This window comes from Podarcis gaigeae (genome assembly GCF_964106915.1).
Source record: "Podarcis gaigeae genome assembly, chromosome: 14".
Taxonomy (NCBI): domain Eukaryota; kingdom Metazoa; phylum Chordata; class Lepidosauria; order Squamata; family Lacertidae; genus Podarcis; species Podarcis gaigeae.
Window position 1 is genome coordinate 9810410 of NC_139690.1, and position 22013 is coordinate 9832422.

Below are 22013 nucleotides of genomic sequence, written 5' to 3' on the forward strand. Positions count from 1 at the left end.
TTTTTAGGTTTGTAAGCCAACTTGTTCCTAAACAGTAACAGAAGTAGAGGATAATATTTTGAAGACAGTAAATACAGGCCGTCAGACAGATTGCTTGTTAAGGTATTTTAGCATTTTAAATGCTGCCCAAATATGAGAGGAGGGTCAAATGCCTCCAAGGGATATAACCTACAAAATAAGGTAGGGCAGTCGGGGACACCACCAACAGGATAGCCTTGGATTTTTAGTTCCATAGCCTATTGCAGCATTTCCCAACTTGGGGTCTTGCAGTTGTTTTGAACTACAACTCCCACCAGCCCCAGCCAAATGGGAGTTGTAGTCCAAAGCAGGTGCAGGGCTGGCTTATTGCACACATTTGGTTTGGTAGCAAACAGATATCTAACATAGTTTTCTCTCTTTTAAAGGATCAGACAATGTTACAAAAGGGTGATCTAAGACTAAATTCTTGAACTGTGGGTAAAATTCCCTGGGAGACTAATGATCCACCACTGCCAAGTGTCAAGTTCTCCACCACCTAGAAACAAATGGACAGAATCATATACTCTTACTCCAGCAAGAACTCAGCAAACAAAGCCAGGGGAGGAAGGTACTTAGTTTGTAAGGAATGCAGGTTGGCCCTAATCCAAGATATTCTCACAAGTGTAAGAGATGTACTCCTGCTGAAATCTCCAACGTCACACACACTGTCCTGCTACAGGGTTAAGAGAAGTTCCCCCAGGCAGCTTATGTTTAGAAGGGAGACCCCTCTGAAGCACACACAGAGTATTTATGATATTTTAATTTTTGTGTGTAAACCGCTTACAATACTTCGGTTTGAAGCAGTAGGCAAATAAGAAATAAATCAAGTGCCCTTCCCACAGCTGCAGTGGGAAGCTATTCAAAAAGTAACAGCACATGATGTGGCTCAAAAGACTGCAGATACATACTCAGGAACTCTGAACTCTTAAACACACACACACACACACACACACACACCCCTAAAGAGTCAGGTATGGCCAAGTATGTCTTAAGACTACAGAAATGCTAATAACCATGGACTTTATGGGACACTTTATGCACATCTATTGCTAGCTATACCTCTTTGGGGGGGGGGAATATATACACACTGGGTTGTATGCAATGCAGTGCCAAGTCACTAAGCAGGATACTTGCCCTGCGGGTGAAATGTTTTGCACCAGCAGAACGTTGTTGAACCAGAGAATGCATATACAGGCCTTTGGTAACTTCGTTGCGTGACAGACAGCACAATATGTTGTGCAATGAATTTCCACGTGTGCAATTATTGTATGGGATTCACCTGTTGTGCAACATTAAAACTCATCCTTGTGCTAGCAAACAGAGAACACTGGATATAGACTATTGTATTTTATGAGCCCACTTGTTTGTACAGTTTATATTTAAAACAAAAAGGTAGCTACAGACAGAAATGAATGAATATGCGTGGATATAAAAGCCTACAGTTTAATCTGCAGCCCTCAGCAATAGTCAGATCAGGAAGGAAAAATATAAGCATCAGCATCTCCAAACTATCTATGTTCCATTCGGCCCAACAAGACTTCAATAATGGCCTAATCCACAATCATAGTTCAAATATGACTATTTGGTCAAACTACTGCCACATTGATGACAGAGTAAACATTTGGCATATATATAGACCAGGTCTGAAAATAACTTCAAGAAGGGGCAACAGTACACAAGGAATAAACCCGTGAAAAGGTAAAGTAAAACACACACAGCCTAAAACACCCCAATTACTGGAAAATTCATGCCTAGTAGTGAATTCACTAGGCATGTTTATCCTAGCCTGTTTATCCTAGCCTTATATTTAAGAATTTGCCTGTGATAGTGAATTTTATAGTGTGTGCACCTGGTAGAGAAGGGACTGAATGCTCCATCCCTCCCTTGCTAGCTCTCTGTGTTTCCATATACTTTCCTCTGCAGCCACCACAGAAATACAAGCAAGCAGAAACAAGACTGGTATATCACATAAAATGAAAACATAGAACAAGCAAAACTTCAGAAAAAATAACATTAAAAAATAACATTAAGCTCTGCAAGCTCCATGGTTCCTTCATAAAAAGCCTTACAGATATAAACGCCCCACCACATAAATTGAATTCACTAGTCTTTTGTAGGAAGATGCTCCATAGACATAATGATACCAGTCCTGTTGGACAGGGACAAACAATTTTGTTTGCTAGGCTGGGATAATTATGCCTGAATCAGGCCATACATTTGTGCCTGAAACTCATGGGCTCACAGTGCCATGGTACTGGACGTCACGTAGAAAGCTAAGATTTGCTATGTGTTCAGTTTTCAAGACACTCTAGGTCCTCAAGTGGGGACACTTGTGCAACTCTCTAAGAATAGAGGCCAGGAAGCATAGCCCAAAATAGTTAAAAGTACTTGCATACCACCCAGAAGTAGAAATTTGGTATGCATACAGATGCCCCAATTACAGTCGTACCTTGGAAGTCGAACAGAATCCGTTCTGGAAGTCTGTTTGACTTCCAAAACATTCAAAAACCAAATTGTGTCTTCTGATGAGAAGCCGCGTAAGCCCCGTTGGATGTTCAGGTTCCAAAAGAACATTCGCAAACCAGGACAATCACTTCCGGGTTTGCGGCATTCAGGAGTCAAAACATCCCGAGTTCCAGGGCGTTCAACAACCAAGGTACGGATGTACTAGAAAAGTCTGAAAGAGGACCATTTTAACACTCAACAGTCAAAACTCAAGAATGGCATTTGTTCTCCAGGACAGAACACACACAGGACTGAATGTTGGGTTGTGAGAGTTCTGTTGTTCTTTAACACACTCCAATAATTAACTTATTTTGTTGTGGGAGGAGGAATTGTTACCAGTAGCAGCCGGAGTCAAGAAATCCATTATTGCAGAATGTAAGATACAATAGTAACATTTGCCTCTTGCAATGAATACATGATACTGCAAAGCAGCAGGAACCTGAGCTAAAACATGACTCGACTCTACTTTTCACTCTAACAATCTCAATCTTCTCTCTCTCCAGTGCCATCAACGCAGATGCAATTCACAAATGCAATTACAACAGGCTGTGTTTTCAACAGAGATTACAGGCAAATGAGACTTCCTTCATGATTTCAACCCCAAACCTGTTAAGATTGCTACCATTTTTCTCCACTACAAGGTATACAACAGTTATCTGCCCTTTCTTTCAGCTACAACAGTAGCCAGGTCCTTATAAGAAAGAAACATGTGTACAAAAGACATAAACTGGGGAAGAAACAGAGCAGCCAAAATATTCTCAGGGCTCTAGATTTCATGGATTAGAACAGTAATTTCTTCCCCTGGTGGAAGTGCCTCATTAACCTTGACTTTTAAACTTTGAATTTGATGTTCTATGCAATAACCTATATAGTTTATTTTGACAATATCATAGAATCATAGAATTGTAGAGTTGGAAGGGACCACAAGGATCATCTAGTCCAACCCCCTGCAATGCAGGAATCTTTTTGTCCAGAGTGGGGCTTGAACCCACAGCTCTGGGATTAAGAGTTGCATGCTCTACAGACTGAATTAGCCATCTTCCTTTGGCTGATTTCGTTCCGTATACAGTGGTACCTCAGGTTACAGACACTTCAGGTTACAGACTCTGCTAACCCGGAAATAGTACCTCGGGTTAAGAACTTTGCTCCAGGATGAGAACAGAAATCACGCGGCAGCACGGCGGCCCCATTAGCTAAACTGGTACGTCAGGTTAAGAACAGTTTCAGGTTAAGAACGGACCTCCAGAACGATTTGAGTTCTTAACCCGAAGTACCACTGTATAGCCAGAGGAGGAAGAAACTCAAGGGCTGCAGCAGACCCTATGAGGGACTCAATACAGAATCCTCATGGGCAGCTGGTTCCTTAAAAACACTCCGCTTTCCACACGTTTCAGACATCACAAGCTTCTCACCTGCTTTTAAAGAGTCCAGTTGTCAGGAAAAACATTCCCATTTCATAAAAAAATGCATCCCTTTCTCTACAAAGCCTCAGAGAAGAGAGAGGCACTAATTTACTTTCCCATTTCTTCCAAAGAGCATCTAGAAGTCACCCTCTGGGAGTGTCCCCTGCCCATTTGGTGAGTAGGACACCCAACACCACACAAATTCCTCTCCACTGCAGTTTTCAAGCAGAAAAGAAAGAGCAGGACTCCTACTTTCTCTATATCCCACACAATAAGAGAAGACAGAAAATACAGGAGTGGGATTGGTGGCAACTATGAACTTTGTGGACCCTTGCCCCAAATCACTGCTCAGAAAGGTAACAATTTGTTTAGCCATTTGCAGTAGCATTACAGACCTCACAGCAATAAAATCTTAAAGTTATCATTTCTTCATGAGACAGTTCAGGTTAAAATGCATGAGGATGGCACCTCTTACACAGAAAGGAGCACATAGTGTTTGACAACTATGAGAGCCCAGCTAGAAAGGAAGAAGAGCAGAGTTGGTAATCTTGGTGCATCAGGACAGGTAGGGGAGGTTTTGCCCCTTGTTGCCGTGTGTAGGTGGCCCTCAAAACTAGCCAGAAAGCAAGTAAACCTATCTCCATAGCCATTAAGCTGTGACTCTTGATTTCTGCAGCTCAGACAAGGAAACTCTTGCTTATTCTGGCCCCATCAGGGCTCAAAATAGGTGTAAGACAGAATTTTTAAAATGTTTGTACCCTAGCTTGCCTTTCCTCTGTTGGGGAACAACACATGGTCACATACATGAGAATCCCAGGTGGTCATCCATACAGAAACTGACCAGACCCAGAACTGCTTATCTTCAGTAAGGGAGTGGACTCAGGTGCATTCAAGGTTATACTCTGGCATGAAACATTATGGATGCCTTTTGTTCACACACACTGTTTGAGAGAACAGCTGCAGTTTGGGGCACACATAAAAACAAGTACAGTGGTGCCTCGCAAGACGAAAAGAATCCGTTCCGCGAGTCTCTTCGTCTTGCAGTTCTTTTCGTCTTGCGAAGCAAGCCCATTAGCGGCTTAGCGGATTAGCGCTATTAGCGGCTTGGCGCTATTAGCGGCTTAGCGGATCAGCTGTTAAGCGGCTTAGCGGATCAGCTGTTAAGCGGCTTAGCGGATCAGCTGTTAAGCGGCTTAGCGGATCAGCTGATAAGCGGCTTAGCGGATCAGCTGTTAAGCGGCTTAGCGGATCAGCTGATAAGCGGCTTCGCGGCTTGGGAAAAGGGGGGGGGGGAAAACCTGCAGGAACTCGCAAGACATTTTCGTCTTGCGAAGCAAGCCCATAGGAAATTTGTTTTGCGAAGCACCTCCAAAACAGAAAACCCTTCCGTCTAGCGGGTTTTCGGTCTTGCGAGGCATTCGTCTTGCGGGGCACCACTGTATCAGCGATAATCACAATGGTGAGAGTAGTAGCTTTTCTCCAACTTGCAAACAACCCTCATCACATAGGTTGCCTCCTTGTCCTATCCTCACCCTCTACAACAAAATATGAAGCTCTAACCCACCTTCTGCAGCCTGGTGCCCTCCAGATGTTTCAGAATACAGTATGACCATTGGCCGACAGACATCTGAGTTCAAAACACCTGGAGGGCACCATTTTACAAGCTGAAGGCTATAAACTAACTCTTCCCCACAAACTGCAGGAAGCCACAGGAAGTCAAGTACCTTGATCTGTGCCTGGTATAAGCAGCCTAGATGTAATTCAGAAAATAGTTTATTGGTTCCCAGTCCAGAATAAATACTATTTTCTTACTGTAGAAGCCTAGCTCTGGAAATACCAAGCAAAGGGCGACACCCACCCAAGCCACATTTTTACCACGAAGCTGCTAACAGAAATCAGGATTGAAAAGAGCAGAACTCTAGCTCTGTAGCAAGTGCAATGCTTTCAGGACAGTTGTGCCCCTGCCACAAAAAATTGACAACTGACAAAAGTGTGCAAGTAGAGAGAAAACTGCATAGGAAATGTATTGCCTCTAGCTCCAAGCACTTCCTAACTTCAAGTATTTGATCACCCAAGTAAAACTTAAAAGACAAGTGTATGGTGTGTTAGGATGACAGTCCAAGGACTCTGAGCAGCTCACCCACCCCTTCTGTTAATTTCATTTTGATTTGGCCAATCATGGCCTAGTCTGGTTCACGCCCCCTTGTATGTGAACCAGAGAGAGTGACTCACCACAAGTTGAGCATTTTCAGGCAGCTACAATAGACAGTGTGAGGAGAAAGAAAGAAAGACAAATAAAAACACAGAAAGGTAGGGAGACATTAGTTCAGAGGCGAGATGGAAGCATGTCATGGCAAGTCATGCAAACATGCAGTGCAGATCTGTGATACACACGACGTCTACCTGCCTTGTCAAACCTGGTTCCACCTGAACCTTCTGCAACTAACCAGGAAAGAACTATCACAAGGGATTGTTGCTTTGAGACAAAGTTTTCACAACTGTCTAGGACAACTATGTTAGAGCATCAGAAAATCATCATTGACGGGAATGTGCTCTAGAGGACTTTGGCAGATAGGAGCAGCAAGAAGGTTTCTGACCCTTTTAAGTTGCAAGGAAACTCTAGAGATAGCTGGCTAAAAAGGCTCAAATGCAAATACCTTAAGTGCTTTGATGGAACATGGCAACTGATCAAAACAATACCCCTACATTTCCTTAACTTCATTTATCATTTTGAGAAGGAGTTAGTCTCCCTACATGCCTTGGAAATAAATTATTACCACCATCACTACTGTGTTATTTAAGTTTCAGCATGTGCTGGAGAAAGCAGAAGTAACGCTTCTGGCACAAAGTATTTACAGTCTAACTTAGGCAGAACATAGGCGACAGTGGAAAATGTGGAAGAGAAACCAAAATAGATGGGACAACATCAAATGAGCTTATGGTCTGGAGCAAAATAATGGAGAGCCTTTAAATTTAAAAGCTACAAAAGACAAAGCTGGTGTGGAAAGTGACAAAGGAAGCTGGAAAAGAGATTTAAGACAATGGGTGACTTTCAGCTACGGTAGCCAGCAGAAAGAGGATGCAATACCATGGATGGTGGTTTAAAACAGTTTTAGAGGTGGAAACAGTAGCAGTATTAAGACAACAAGAAAGAGAAGCATTCCATGTCCGCAGGTTTGCAGTCTTGGGAGATTGGGAAAATATCAAATTTCTGCCAGCAACAGAAGTAGGGACAGGTAGTCAGGAGAGGAAGTATCTGAGTGAAAAGATCCTACCTCTGAATACTAGCTGTTGAAAAACAACAGCAGGAAAAGACTATTGCCCGCATGTCCTACTTGTGGACTTCCCTTAAACGTCTCATTGGCTACTATGAGAAACTGGATTCTAGACTGCATAGGTCTTTGTTTTGATCCAGTAGGGCTCTTCTTAGGTTCTTAAGATTGATATCTGAATTCTTACCATGTTGTTTAGTTTGGGTTACAGGAGTTGTTAGCAATGCAATCAGAGTAAAAGAATTCATTAGAAGTTGATAATTAAGAGTTTTAAAAAGAGAGAATTTTTATCTGTATAAGTGTAGTAAGCACAAGCAATGAGAGCTAAATGCAAGCAACCAGAGGCAAATGGCTACATTTTGAATAGAAGTAGAGCATATTATGAGTCAAGGAATGAGATAAAGGAAAAGGAAAAAAGAAGTTAAAGAGGATCATGTACGGCAAAAACAATATATTTAAGGGAAAGTTGACATGATTGAAGGTACCAGATTGTTTAATTAGAATGAAAGCTACTCTAAGGTTTGGCCAGAAGAAGGTATTGAAAACTTTGGTAAAAGCAGTTTCAGTGAAGTTAATCTAGCAAAAATCAGATTGAAAAGAGTAAAGGAAGGAGTTGGAGGTCAAAAGGTAAACAGGATCATACAAAATGCTCAACAAATTCTGCACGGAAAGGTACTGGATGACAGCTGAAAGTGGGGGAAGGATGAATATAAGGAGGAAATAAGGACTGAGAAATATTTGTATGTCTGAAAGCCCATGATAAGGAACTAGGCAGCACAGAACAAATGAAGATAGCTAGAGAGAGAAATCAGAGGTAGGAAAGGATGGATCAAGAGATAAGGTTGCATGATTGAAGGTAGTGAGCATCTTTCATATATATTTGAAGGATAGAGAAACTGATGAATGACAAAACTAGGGAATTCTGCATATGGAGGAAAATAGAAAAAGGTCTGGATAGAAATTCACAAAGAGATCTTATATTATTCAAGCAGGAGATTCACAGCAAGAAAAAAAAAGAGCAGACAGAAAGGCTTCACTAGCAAGAATAAGTCTGGAGACACACAGACACAGCAGGCTTAAAAAATGACGAAGTCACACAGCTTGAGCTAGACAACATTTGAATGGTCTGTTAGAAGTTGATGGCTTAATAAGTAAATAAAGATCATCCATGGCTGGGAGATGAACAGGCAGAAAGGAAGAGTAAAAGGCAGAGTGAGGAAAGAGAAGAGACAGCATCTTGTCTAGAGGAAAGTAAAACTGAAACGCCTTTTTCAGCTTTCCAAATTTTACTATACAAGTTAAACACACACACACACACACACACACACTCATCAGTTTTATACATAGTTAATTGCCCAAAGCCCTATGAAATTAATAAGACTGTGGTATCAGTCATTTCCTTTGAATAGCTGTACATTTCAACTGAAGTATCATGTTGACCAGAAGTCTGTGTGAATTCAAATGTCTTGGAAACTTTTAGCATACCCAGGAAATTGTGGGTAAAGCTTGAATGTGCAATTTCCATGGAAAGGTCAAATGCAGAGGAGATATGGTACACCGTGTTGTAACCACAGGACCTTCCCCAATTCTACAGTCAACATTAAATGTCCCTAACTTTCTTATTTACTGCAGAAGAAAACAATTCTTCACATAGCTCAGCTGTACAATCAAAGTCAGTAATGGTATTTTATTGGCATCTCCCACTAAGGAGGCAATCCTAAGCATGTTTACTAGGGAGTAAAAAAACTCAATGAATGTACTGTGATTTATTTTCAAGTTAAAATGCAGAGATATTGCTGTTGTCACAGCTGCAGCAACAAGTCCACCACAGGAGAGTATGTCCTTGGGGACATTCTGGAGTCTTAATTTTTAGGCTCCATGGATATGGCGAACCTAACTTAGCTGATGCTGCAGCACCAAAGCAAAGGCTGTCTTGCATAGAGCAACAAGCTGAACAATTTATTGAAAGCTAGTATCCAAAGCAAAGTATAAGTACTGAAGCTTAGTTCACTTGAGTAGCACTTGGTGGAAGCTAGTCTGCTGTCGAAAGAAACTCAGGCAGAAAGCTCTGTATCATATAACAATAAATATCCAAAGTAGTTAATACCTCATCCCACCCCCCATCTGCTGAAATATGCTGTTCCCCTGCAGAGGAACAGAGGCTCAGCTGGGAATGCAACACACAATTATTAAGTTTGCCACAAGGAACACTCAATTTTATTTAAAGACATTCAAATCCTGCAATTCCTGCAGCTATGAAGCTCTCCTTATGGCTGAAGACAGAAATGTTCACAGAACGATAACACATTTCTTGGGTAATGGAGTGCTAGGCGATTACTTCTCAGCTGAAGAGTCATACCTAAAGCACAATTAGAGGTATTGCATACACTTGCTTTTCTCACAAGCAATTTTAGGCTATTTCCAGCCTAGGAAATAAAGAATCGCAATGTTTGCCAAGAAGCCTATGATTGCTGAGACATTCAGTAGCCACAAGGCAAGTCAGTCAATCTGCTATGCCTTGATCGATGAAGCCTTTGTGGAACCTCCTTCCCATAATGCATTAGGTGTGTGCTGACTTCATTTATAAAGAAGAGAGGACTGCTGATTACCTAGAGAAAATTCCACATCATGGTTCATGTAATGGTAGAAGATCATGCAAAGTGCCACCGAATGGTGGAGATGGAAAAACAGCCAAGGCATTACTCTCTCAACAAAATACCTTGCAACACCCAGCAGGCAGCTTTTAAAGTTACCTTACGTGTTTCCATAGCAAAAAAAGGAGGTACTCACAGTCTGGCAGGTTAACCTAAAATTGCATAGGCTCAGGTTTCAAGAATGAGGGATAAAGAGGGACTCTGGCTTCTGCATCCCCAGCGCTAGTTATGCGCATACAGTTTGACAAACAGAAACTACAGCCCTAACTCAAAGGACTTTTACTATACATGCCACTTGCAAATTCTTCTGAAATACTAATTTGCAATGCATGCTCTGGCCAACAGCAACATTAACTGGGCAGTGCAAGTGAAAAGAAGCTGTACCATCAGCAGCAGCAGCACTGAGGTTATCATGCAAAAACAAAGCATCTGATAGCAGGTTATGGATATAGGCATCAAACACAAGAACACACAAACTGATCTGACACACAAATGATGCAGGGGGGGGGGGGACTGCTTTCACGGCAAACATACTTAGCTTCCTCCACTACTTCCACCTCAGTACGTGCTGCAATTTGTACATTGGAAGGTGCTCCTGTTGGTTCATCGATGTTCAACTCACCATTGGTCGAGTTTACCACCTTAAAAAAATAGAAACAAAGCCCTGACATTAATATGAAAACATAGCCCCAGTTTGTGTCACACGCATTGACACATTAAATTAAATTAAGTGAAAATGAAACTTGGTGGTCAGTAAGGAAGTTCATTCTATGACCTGGGTTGTAAGTTCTCTGCAAACATCCCAGCATTTTTTGGTTTTTTCGGATTAGGATATACTTAAAAAATGTGTGAGACATAGAATGAATTCTGCAGACTACTAGTTTATGAATCTTAAGGCATTAATTTTTACACCTCTAGCCTAATTTGGGATCAAGAGGGTTCCAATGACAGAGAAGATCCACAGTGCTCTGAAATAATCAGTGGAAGCATCATCAAAAAGAAAGAAAGCAGTGCAAGTGGTCAAAATATACATATAGTGTACGTGACCAAAGTTTGCCTGTATAAAACTGTCTGAGGAGTGATGGCTTGTCTCTCTATCTCTACTATGTATAATATACACACTCCAACTACAGAGTGTAATAACGATTGAAGCTGGGACCTACATGTGAAGCACATGGTCTGTCCACAAGTTTTGCTCTGCTTAGAGAGAGGGGTTTTTTTTTAAGGGCTTTGCTTTGCTTTGCTTTGCTCACATGAATGAAGGTAAATGGACTACTAAGAATCTGTGGGCTATTAGTTTTGTTTGCTTATTTTCAACACTACATTGGAAGCATTGACTTCTCTTTACCAAATGTTCAAGCAATTCTGATCGGTGAGGGGAGGAAGCAGATATCAGGGTAGCTGTAGCCAGATACCAGACAGCAGCAGCCTCCTTGTATACTCCCCACAAATTCTCATCTATTTCCTTATTGCCTATTTCAACTGGCTTCTATTATCCTGACCACTTTCAGATTTCTTGTCTCTCAGTTCTAAAACAGACTTTGCATACTCATGTATGTATTTATTGCAGGGAGGTTGTAATGCAATTCCACTGAAATCTCAGAACAACTGCCTTCCTGTTTGAGATTCTGGGTCCTCTGGTCTGAAACTTTTTGCTCCCAAGGTTTGAGGCTTTTTAGTTTACTTGTTAAAAAGTGAGTAAGTGGGTGGGGAAATCACAAAGTTGTATGAAATCATGCATGGCATGGAGAAAGTGGATGAGATGAACACTAAGGATCAACCAATGAAGTTGTCAACAATAAATGAACAGTCAACAATAAATAAAGTTCCTGGTACAGAATAATAGAATACAAGAAAGAGTAAATCATATTGTGCTATTGGGTGAAATTTAACCCTTAGAAAATAAAGGTAATAGCTTTATAAATAGTTCTAAACTTCTACTTTCCTCTTTCTCCCCCTTTCTAGCTACATAAATTATTTTATTTTTATTGCTTTAATGGTAAGTACAACCTATTTATAATGTTGTTCTACCCAATACAATTATTTATAGCATTTGTTTCTAAGACACTGTGGAAATACCATAAGCATGGTAACATCAGTTACAAAATAAAAGTATCTGGAAGACACTAAAACAAAATCTGCAAAAAAGAAACAAACTCTGTCTAAAGAATCAACAAATGGTGACATCACACTTGCCTACCAAACACTCTCATACAACACCAAACTGAGGAAATCTGTGTCCCGGAGATATTCTGAGTACAGACAAAGTTCTCAATACTGTGCTGCCTCATACCTTGTGACAGGCAATTCACACATTTTAGCTGAAGCGTCAAGTTAACCAAATATGCACCAGAATGTGGGGCATATGAACATTACAAGAAAGTGACTGCGGTAGAAAATTTGTGTGGAACAGAGAAGGACAATACCTGTACTGATCCCCCATGCCGATCTGAAGTTAAGTGAGATTGCAGAAACAAAGCATTGGCTTGTCGCATTGGTGCCATTTCCCATTCTCCACGACGTTCTGATGCAGACTGCATAGGCATTTGCAAGCACAGAGCAAAAAGAGAGGAGGGAAGGCAAAGGTAAACCAGAGCAAAGCAATGCTTTATTTTAAAAAGCACATTGTCAGCTCGCTGTAGGGTGGGCGCCGAGAAGCAAAGCAATGAAGAAGTATTAATTCTGACAAGTCTACTCCCAACCGTTTGCACAGAAGCCAAAAGCAGTAAATACCAAAGTGGACTTCCTATGGGGGGGGGGGGTCCAGGGCAAGTCTCTGTTATCAAACATTTTAAAGGTTAGCCAAGCCTACTTGCAGTCACACAATCTCTCACACATGTGTACATACTTTATAGATATATACACACACATCATAGGTCCAAGTACAAACCTCTCTTCTCAGCCCAGTGCTGCAGTGGAAATGCAGATCATTCCATTACAGCGATGGGTAGAGAGATCTAAAGCCATCCCAATACTGTAAAAAGTCCTATCTTGCAAAAAAAAGTCTCTCCTTCCTTCAAAGCCTGACATTCACCATTATATATCACTCATTTCAAATATACAGTAAAGCAGATTAGCAGGAAAGATTCCTAAATAAATGATAATATTAATTATTCAGCCTTCCTACCACCCCAAACACCCAAGAAACAGAATTAACAGTCTTTTCTCTGTATGTCCCTCTTTATAAATTACAAGTTTCAGTAAAGATTTGAATGGAAAGTTAATAGTTGAAACAATGTTATGCTAACAAACCTGATTTCGGAGAGGCTGCATCGATGATCGATCCCTATGTGCATGGATGTCTCTTGTTACAGATGGTCCAGACTCCACATGCATGGGCCCCACTGGAGTGGGCTGGAAAAGAAACACACACACAAACAGAATTGACCCACCAGGTGACTCTCAAACAATCCGTTGACTTAACAACTAGAGCAGATAATTTTTTAGTAGAAACCAAACAGATGCTGCCCCCCTATCTTCAATTAATGAACTTGCTGCTTTCAGCCAGTAGCCTACAGCTTCAAGACAAAGAGCTACACCTGAAATCTCATGCTATCCAGCTGGCCAAAAAAATGCACATTTTTAACATCTACATGAATGTGGTAGATGCCACAGTGCTGTTCTGAACTTCTCGTTCTGGACACTCCTCTACCTTCCTGGAGGTTTAATCTTCCCCTGATAATGATGGACAAATGTCTCCTCAGAATATATGAGGTTTGCTCTTCGACCCCCTCTTGGTCCGAGAGGAGAGTTTGGCAATCAGATTGATTCACCCACCCTCACCCACTGGTCACGTTTGACCCTCTAGAGGGTGGGGAGATAACAATCTGCCTGCAGCCTGGAAAAGTTCCTCAATGCTGCCACACACGGCTGAAGGCAGGGAACAGATTATGTAACATGAAAATAATCTTATGGCGAATTTAGTTGATAAGGGAAAGGAGAAAAGGCAACTAAGTCATACTAAAAAAGAAGTAGAAATGAGCACAAACAGTTACAATCGGTCATATCTGACAATCTATGGTTCTTGAGGAGAGCCAAGAAAATATGCATTCTGTCATCCCTCCAGTCACAATGCAAGAGCACCAATTGCACCTACATTAAAATACCACTTGTTCGGAAAGACACATTTAGTAACTTGAACAAAGAAAAATGTTTGGAGCCTTGAACACGTATATGGCTTTGCAGTAAAGTTTTCAATGTACAGCAAAAAGGTCATATTGTGTTCTCAGTTCATCATGAAGTGATTACTTGCAATGCAACTGGCATTTAAAAGGGACATTATAGAAAGAGCAACAGTCAAGAAAAAAAGGAATATGTCACTCAGCTCCAACATACAATTGGCCTGCCAACCCAGTCGTAGGCGTAATCAAAGGTGAATCCTCTCTTTTCAAATAACTCTGTGAAGATTGTTCGTAGATAATCATAGTCTGGTCTCTCGAAGAAGTCTAATCGTCTGACATAACGAAGATAAGCTGCCATCTCCTCTGTTAAAGGGAATTAGGAAGAAGCAACATCAGATAATCTGTTCAGAAAGAAGTAGAAGCAGAATACATTTCAACATTACCTACTGGTTGGATTAATCCCCTAAGATATAAACCTACAAAAGTAGATGAGGGGGTCAACAAACCTGTGCCACTGGTAGGATGATATTTCCAAATGGTTCTCCTTAGTACACTTGAGGCCATTTAGACATATGAAAAGGCAAACTTTCAGGTAGCAAAAATATATACTGGAGAGCAGTTTAGAGAGCAGGAAGCATTTACACCAGACCTCCCAATTCTCTCAGTGGACATCAACATAAAAATACTCATTTTTTCAAGTGTACTACCTCAACAGTTCAGGGTAGGTTAAAGCATGAAGGGTAGGTTAACACTGAAGGGGCGCTGCGCAGAGAGGGAGAGCTGCGCAGCGACCTTTCAGTGAAGCGGGAGGAGAAACGAAGCCCCTTCCATTTCTCCTCCCGCTTTGCTGTAAAGGTGCTGCACAGAGAGGGAGAGAATATTTTTCCCTTGTTCTCCTCCTCTGAATCCAGGTGCGTCTTATGGTCGGGTGCGTCTTATAGAGCAAAAAATGCGGTATATTGAATAGATGGGCTCCTGTCTTCAAAACAAGGGCCCATAAGCCAAGTTACAAAGAGAGGCAAAAGCAAATGAAAATAATGAAGAATAGCTGCATTTTAAGAGCTATTTGAATCTATGTCCTTGCCATAACATTCTGTAGAGGTCATTGTGCTATAATCAGATGCAGGGAACAGAGCCTACACTGCTAATCTGGAGTCAGTAATAACCCAAATAAGGCCACAAATGTTTTGAACAATAACTCAACATACTGTATTCTTCAGCGTATAAGACACTATTTCCCCCCTATTTTTTCAAGTTTAAAATTGGGGATCGTCTTATACAGAGATAGTGCATATGGGGGATTTCTTTATTTGGAGTCCCAAAAAATGGGGGTCTTGTTATACACGGGGGCATGTTATACACAGAAATATATGGTATGCTGCTCAGAAGTTTAAAGGGCTACTTGATTTAAATCAGTCACAACCTGCTGGTCTTGAATGTTCTTTGAGGTACAGCACCTCTGCTGAGCTACATATATATAATGACGAGTAATATGACAGCTATCAAACAGCAAAGAGGTATTTCTTCCCATTGTTAATTATGTTGCACTTGCATGCTGGACTAAAAGAAAGAGTGGGTGCAGGTAATTCTCTCCCCGACCCTCCCCGATGACATCAATAGCAATCAGATTGCTTGAAGTCCATATAAGTATAAAACAGAGTATTTTCAGGTTCATCACACTTATCCAATGACTCACTGACTTAGGAAAGCTATTCAGAGCCACTACTGCCTCCCTAGGATTCAGTGAAAATGAGACAGAGTTGGGTGCTAGTGTGCTGACAACACCACACACCTAGTCTCCTAAGAACCCAAGGAGGACTGGAACCACCAAAGGCAATGCCCATGAGGTCCACATTGGAAGATGTCCCAGATGGACCCCAGCCCCAGTCCATGATATTGGATATTACCACTGAGAGTTCTAGAAGAAACAGCAAAGAAAAACATTCCTCCCAATTCATTTTCCAGCAATCAAGGCACTTTCTATCCTTGAAATGGGTCAACAACCATGTTTGCTAACTTGTCACTCAGCTACTCACATCACCATTCTAGGGCCCTACCTATCAAAAACAATCAATTCCAAAGAAGCGCATGGAGGACTGTAGCCATATGCAGGCTACAAAAGAAAGCTGCCTCTCTAGCAGAGTTGTTGTGGACTTGACTAGACTGATGTACTCTGTGCTAGGACTGGCACTTATCATTAGCCAGGTGGCTGCAAGCAACCATTTAAAACCAGCGAAGGGTAACCTGTGGCTCTCTGGATGTTGATGGGCTCCAACTCCCAGAAGTCACAGCCATTATGGTCAATGGTCAGGAATGATGAAAATAGTTACCCAACAACACTTGGAGAGTCACAGGTTAAACACAAGTATCACTGAAATTTACAGCCAACTCTGATGTTAGCCATACATTGAACAAAGAATCCAAGCATACCAGTAGGAACACATTTGTTCCAACACTTGAGCTCAGGAAATGCTGCTTTAACAGGAGCCTGGTTCCTATTTTCAGAAGGCACCTTGCACAGAAGATAAACGACCCAGTATGAAACTTACCTGGGAAGTTCTCACAGAGAACATCAATTGGAGTGTTCCTCTTTGTGTCCCCAATCTTCTGGTATCTCTCTTTTAATGTATCAGCCTGTGTAAAGCAAATATATATATTTTAAGAGGGTTAGGCTACGCAGTAAGGCAAGCCACTCTCTTCCCCTCTCTGCCTCCCATATGCAACATGGGGATAATATTGACCTACTTTGCAAACTAAGATTATGTAAAGCCGTTTGAGCACTATAAAGTACCATATACACATTACTTGTTACTACTATTGCATGAACAGATCTGCATGTGCAAGCTCCCACAACATGGCTTTCCTGCCAGCTCCTTGACCCATTACAGCCAGTCTGCACCCTCTCCAAAGCTCCTCTTTCTACACAGCCCAGAAAAGGGGTGTTTGAAGTTATTCTGAAACGTGCTCTTTACAAGAACATTTACTCTAAGACCATTACTATCTATAATGCATGATAATCAGCAAGTTGAGAGCGACTCTACTAAACTAATTATCTCCTTCACCCATTAACTCTCTAACCCTTTGCTGTATTCATCCTGACAAAGGACTTCCATCTGCACCACAGCACAGCTCATCAAGCATCTGTTTACAACAGAAGATCTAAAAAGGATGGGAGCCTGATCCTTCCCACCCGATAAAAGCCTATTCCAGATTTTCCTCCTTTATTTGCACACTAGACCTCTTTTTTGTTACTGTTCCTTAATGAGGTTCCAAGAACAAAACAAGGAGAGTTGATGCTAAACCTCTGTGTGGGAGGCCTCCTCCTTTGTGGGCTGACAAATTGGATGTGAGGGACTCCAGCTGTGAAGTGGACAGGAGGGGCTAGGCAGATGAAGAAGGGTTATACAGAGAAAAATCAGGCAAAATGAAAACAGGAACTAAAGGGAAGCTTGAAAATGCAGGTAGGTAGTCGAAACAAAATAAAAAAAAATCCTTCCAGTAGCACCTTAGAGACCAACTAAGTTTTTTATTGGCATGAGCTTTCATGTGCATGCACACTTCTTCAGATATCTGAAGAATATTTGGTCTCTAAGATGCTACTGGAAGAATTAAAAAAAAAATTTTTTTTAAATGTAGCTCATCTGCATTGGGGCAAAATTAAGGATAAGAGATGCAGCAGAAGAAGCATGTCTTGCAGTCATATTTAGCTGCTCAGTAAGGAATATGTCAGCAATTAAAAACAAAAGGGCAAGACATGCAACTTCCGCTGGCTGACTATCAGGATTAAATTCAAAGTTGACTAGCAAACTGAAGAGTATCATAGTGAGTGGAGCTTGGGCAATGAACCAGTCAGGGCCAGCTTGTCCATGAAGACAGGTGAAGTGCCTGCCTCAGGTGGCAGAAATGCATGAGGTGGCGCCCCACCTGCCCCACCACTTCCGCTGCCATAAGGGAGACGTTCTAGCATCCAAACATTGCCTCTCATCTTCCCCGCACCTGGGGAGGGAGAAGCCAAGCGATAACGTTTTGAGGGGTGCCCTGGCTCCTGCCAAGTTTGGCAAGTTCAAAGACATTTCTGTGTGACATGCTGCCACTTGGCTCCCACTTCCCCAATGGGAGGGGTGGGAGAAGCCAAATGACAACATTTTGAGGAGTGCCCCAGCCCCTGCAAAGTTCAGTAAAATCCAAGGCGCAGAAGAAGTAGTGTTGGGGGGTAAGGAGTGAAGACAGGAGGTGGGAAATCCTATTTTGCCTCAGGTGGTGAAACAGGAAGAGCCACCCCTGCCACCAGTTATCACTGACCAAAGCCATGTTTTCTTATAAACTGTACACTCGTACCTTGGTTGACGAACGCCTTGCAAGTCAAACGTTTTGGCTCCCAAACACCGCAAACTTGGAAGTGAGTGTTCCGGTTTGCTAACGTTCTTTGGAACCCGAACATCCGACACGGCTGACACAGCTTCCGATTGGCTGCAGAGGCTTCCTGCAGCCAATTGGAAGCCGTGCCTTGGTTTCCAAATGTTTTGGAAGTCGAACGGATTTCCAGAACGGATTCCATTCGACTTCCAAGGTACCACTGTACAAGTAAATCTGAATCCTCAGAGAAGAGAGTAAAGCTCTACGTCAAACAGGAAGTATCTGCTGGCAGCTATTATGTTGAGCAACACACTTTAGCAAATACCTTAAGGCCTTGCCAGGGCAAACTGCCTCGAAGGAAATACATGAACATATGTCCAAGGGCTTCCAAGTCATCTCGACGACTTTGCTCTGAAAAGATGTAAGAAAATGCACCACTGCTTTATCCGCTCTATCAGAAATGCCTACTAAATTACATTCCTAGCTCTGGCACAATGTTGAAAACATTTGTAGGCAACAGGGAGCACAGAAGGGGATATTTGTCAAAGACTCCTAATTGGCCATGAAGTCTTAGTGTAGATTTATTCTCTATTTACAAAAAGACATCCCTGCTTCATGCTCTATGGATGAACTGGCTCCAAATCTAGATACAGCTATTTCATTAAAGTGGTCTTTAGCTTATTGCAAGTCAGGAATAAAAACCCCAGCACTATGGTAAAAATAGCATTTACAGTGGTACCTCGGGTTAAGTACTTAATTCGTTCCAGAAGTCCGTTCTTAACCTGAAACTGTTCTTAACCTGAAGCACCACTTTAGCTAATGGGGCCTCCTGGGGCTGTTGCGCCGCCGGAGCACGATTTCTGTTCTCATCCTGAAGCAAAGATCTTAACCTGAGGTACTATTTCTGGGTTGGCAGAGTCTGTAACCTGAAGCGTATGTAACCTGAGGTACCATTGTATAGGGTTGCTTATGCAACCTCTACAAGATGGATAAATGTGTCCTTTCAAGTATGACATAGCCTATGCTGTGAAGCTTCCAAGATATTCAACGGAGTACAGTGCACTCTACTAGTGTGAAGACAAAGCATTACGGGCAATGAGAAGTCAAGATTGCAAGGACAGTAAAACAGTAAAAGCTCCAAAGAAGCCCATGTGGATTACACAAGTGCAACTAAGGCATTTACATAAGTAGCCAAACAAGAAGCACTCTGGAAGCTAAATAATGCTTTGGGTGTTTTCTGCTAGAGCTGGCTTACAGGTTGACATAAAACAACACAAACACTGATTTGCTAAAAATCTATTTCAGAGTTTCAAAAAGCTATCAATACCAAAACAGCTAAGGACAAAACTGTGTGTATATGGGCAAGAGCAAAATCCAAATGGAACTAAAAAAGTGCAAGGAAACTACTGAAGAGCTAGTCAGATAAAAGCCATTAATGGACAAAATGAAAAGCTACTGCTGTTGGTAGGTTTTCATTTGGTCTGGTAAAGGCTATTTTATGTATATTATTTGTAATCAACATACCGTATTTTTTCTGTGTATAAGATTATATTTTTCCCTAAATCCACTTATACATGGATAGTACATTTTCTTAATTTTGAGTCCTGAAAAATAGCGGGTGTCTTATACACGGAGGCATCTTATACATAGAAAAAGACGGTATTTATTAATATTCTTAATAATGAAATTTAAATATATTTGTAAAAAAAGGTGCTACTGACAGGTAGGCATGCAAAATTATGCAACAGTAACAACAATATGTCTTTTAAGTTGTAAGCCTGAGGACAGTCTTCTTCCACTTAAGAGCAGGATAAAAATGCTTTGAAAACACACAAAAAGCATTCAAATGTCTCATTTTTGGTAACATCTGAAAATGTTTTAATGGCATAAGTTCTGTAGAAAAGAGCCTGAGCTCTTCCGCTAATACAGATGAAGTAATACATAATACAGATGAAGTAAGATACAAAGGTATCGTAACAAACCTTTGCCAAGATGGGTGTTGATGGACATATATCTTGCTGTTCCAGTTAGACTCTTGTGTTCCCTGTAAGGTATGTGTTTTTGGGTTTCAGGATCAATGTACTCCTTGGCCAGTCCAAAGTCTATTATGTGGATGATGTGTTCTTTCTTATTTCCTTGTCGTCCAATAAGGAAGTTTTCTGGCTTGACATCTCGATAAATGAGATTCTTTGAGTGCACAAATTCCATTCGAGAGATCTGTAAGACAAGACAGTATTTAAATGCCTTTAATTACAAAACTGTCAAGGGTTTGTCAGTTATTCAAGAGCTAGTGTACATTAAAGTGTAAGTTAACATCATTCCCAGATGTTAAAATACCTTAATAAAAAAGAAATAATACGGTGTTTTTTATAGAAGAAATCCATCTGCCAAGGAAACCTCAAGGTGTTCCAGAAGATTTTGAAGTATGATCTACATAAGAGAATCAGTTCATTGAATGGCTCTGAGCATGCCTGTTGTCATTGTTGCCCCACATGAACAGACAGGCAGCGCAGAACATCCTCAACATCCCAAGGAATAGGACGCTTGACAGCAATTGGAAGCAAGCCAACTTCTAGGAGCCTTGTTCATCATTCCTCATCTCACTGATAACACCTCTTATAAGCTTCAAGAAATCCCAGAGTTCCATACAAGTTTGAATGCCACTTCTCTAATCCATGTTCTGCTTTCCATCATCATCAGACTCTTGAAAACTAGAAGTTATCTAGCGCAACCTACTCTTCAACTCGTACACATTTAACATGATGCACTTGCAATCAATCTGACCAGCTTAACACATGTACAACCATTTGAAAGTGCCCAAACTCTATTTTGGGAACCGAACCTTACGCACAGGACCAGCTAAGTTGCATTTCCTTGTCTGCCACCAACAACAAGGCCTGATAATATAATTGTAGACCATGGGGTAGTAACCTCAAGGCTGGAATACTACAATGCACTCTTATGTGGAGCTACCTTTGGCCTGGCTCAGAAGCTCCAACTGGTGCAGAATGTGGCGGTTGGACTGCAGATAAGCACCTGACAAACAACATGTGACACCATTACTAAAACCTCTACACTGGCTGCCCATTACTACTGAGCCAGGCTAAAGGCCCGTGTATTAGCTTACAAAGCTCTTAACTATTTAATTCCAGGGTATCTTTGGGACTGCCTGATCCCTTACACCCCAGCTCAATCACTGACACATGAAGAAGAGTTGTTAGTCATTCCCCAAGTTTGTGAGGCTCATTTGACTGCAATAAGAAACCAAGCCGTTAATACAGGGGTCGGCAAACTATGGCCCCTGGGCCGGATCAGGCCCACCTGGGTCTAAATCCGGCCCATACTGCAAAGCCCGCTGCGAAGCCGAGACTCCTAGCGATGATGACAGGAGGAAGAGGCCGAGCAGCGGCGGCTCTGCCAATCAAATGCTATGCTTGGTTTACTTCAGTGCAGCGACATCTCTGCCAATCAAACGCCACACCTGGTTTACCTCAGTGGTATTTCACTGGCAGAGACGTCCCTGCGCCGTGCTGAGGTAAACCAGGTATGGTGTTTGATTGGCAGAGCTGCCGCTCGGCTTCTTCCTCCCATCGCCGCCCTGGTGCTCCTGTGAGCCAGAGAACAGCGAGGACGAGCTCACTCTGCATACCCGCTTCACAAGAGGCAGACGCAGCAGCGGCGGTG

At 41.8% G+C, this 22013-nt stretch overlaps 1 protein-coding gene and 1 long non-coding RNA gene across 16 annotated transcripts in view; one reads left to right on the forward strand and one right to left on the reverse strand.

Annotated features, from left to right (window-relative positions):
• The window catches only part of CSNK1G1 (casein kinase 1 gamma 1), a 54344-nt gene that overhangs the window by 10822 nt on the left and 21509 nt on the right, over positions 1 to 22013 (reverse strand). For 7 of the 15 annotated variants that reach the window (XM_083712789.1, XM_083712788.1, XM_083712777.1 and 4 more), the window contains exons 6-12: positions 20312 to 20546; positions 18655 to 18740; positions 16523 to 16607; positions 14188 to 14336; positions 13105 to 13206; positions 12279 to 12386; positions 10387 to 10493 (exon numbers count right to left, since the gene is read on the reverse strand). In XM_083712789.1, coding sequence (XP_083568915.1) covers positions 10387 to 10493; positions 12279 to 12386; positions 13105 to 13206; positions 14188 to 14336; positions 16523 to 16607; positions 18655 to 18740; positions 20312 to 20546 — 872 coding nt within the window. Of the gene's footprint in view, positions 1 to 6139; positions 6183 to 10386; positions 10494 to 12278; positions 12387 to 13104; positions 13207 to 14187; positions 14337 to 16522; positions 16608 to 18654; positions 18741 to 20311; positions 20547 to 22013 lie in introns of those variants that run through there. The other 8 variants (XM_083712780.1, XM_083712782.1, XM_083712781.1 and 5 more) reach the window with 3 other exon arrangements.
• The window catches only part of LOC310831800, a 389087-nt gene that overhangs the window by 10820 nt on the left and 356254 nt on the right, over positions 1 to 22013 (forward strand). The window lies entirely within an intron of this gene.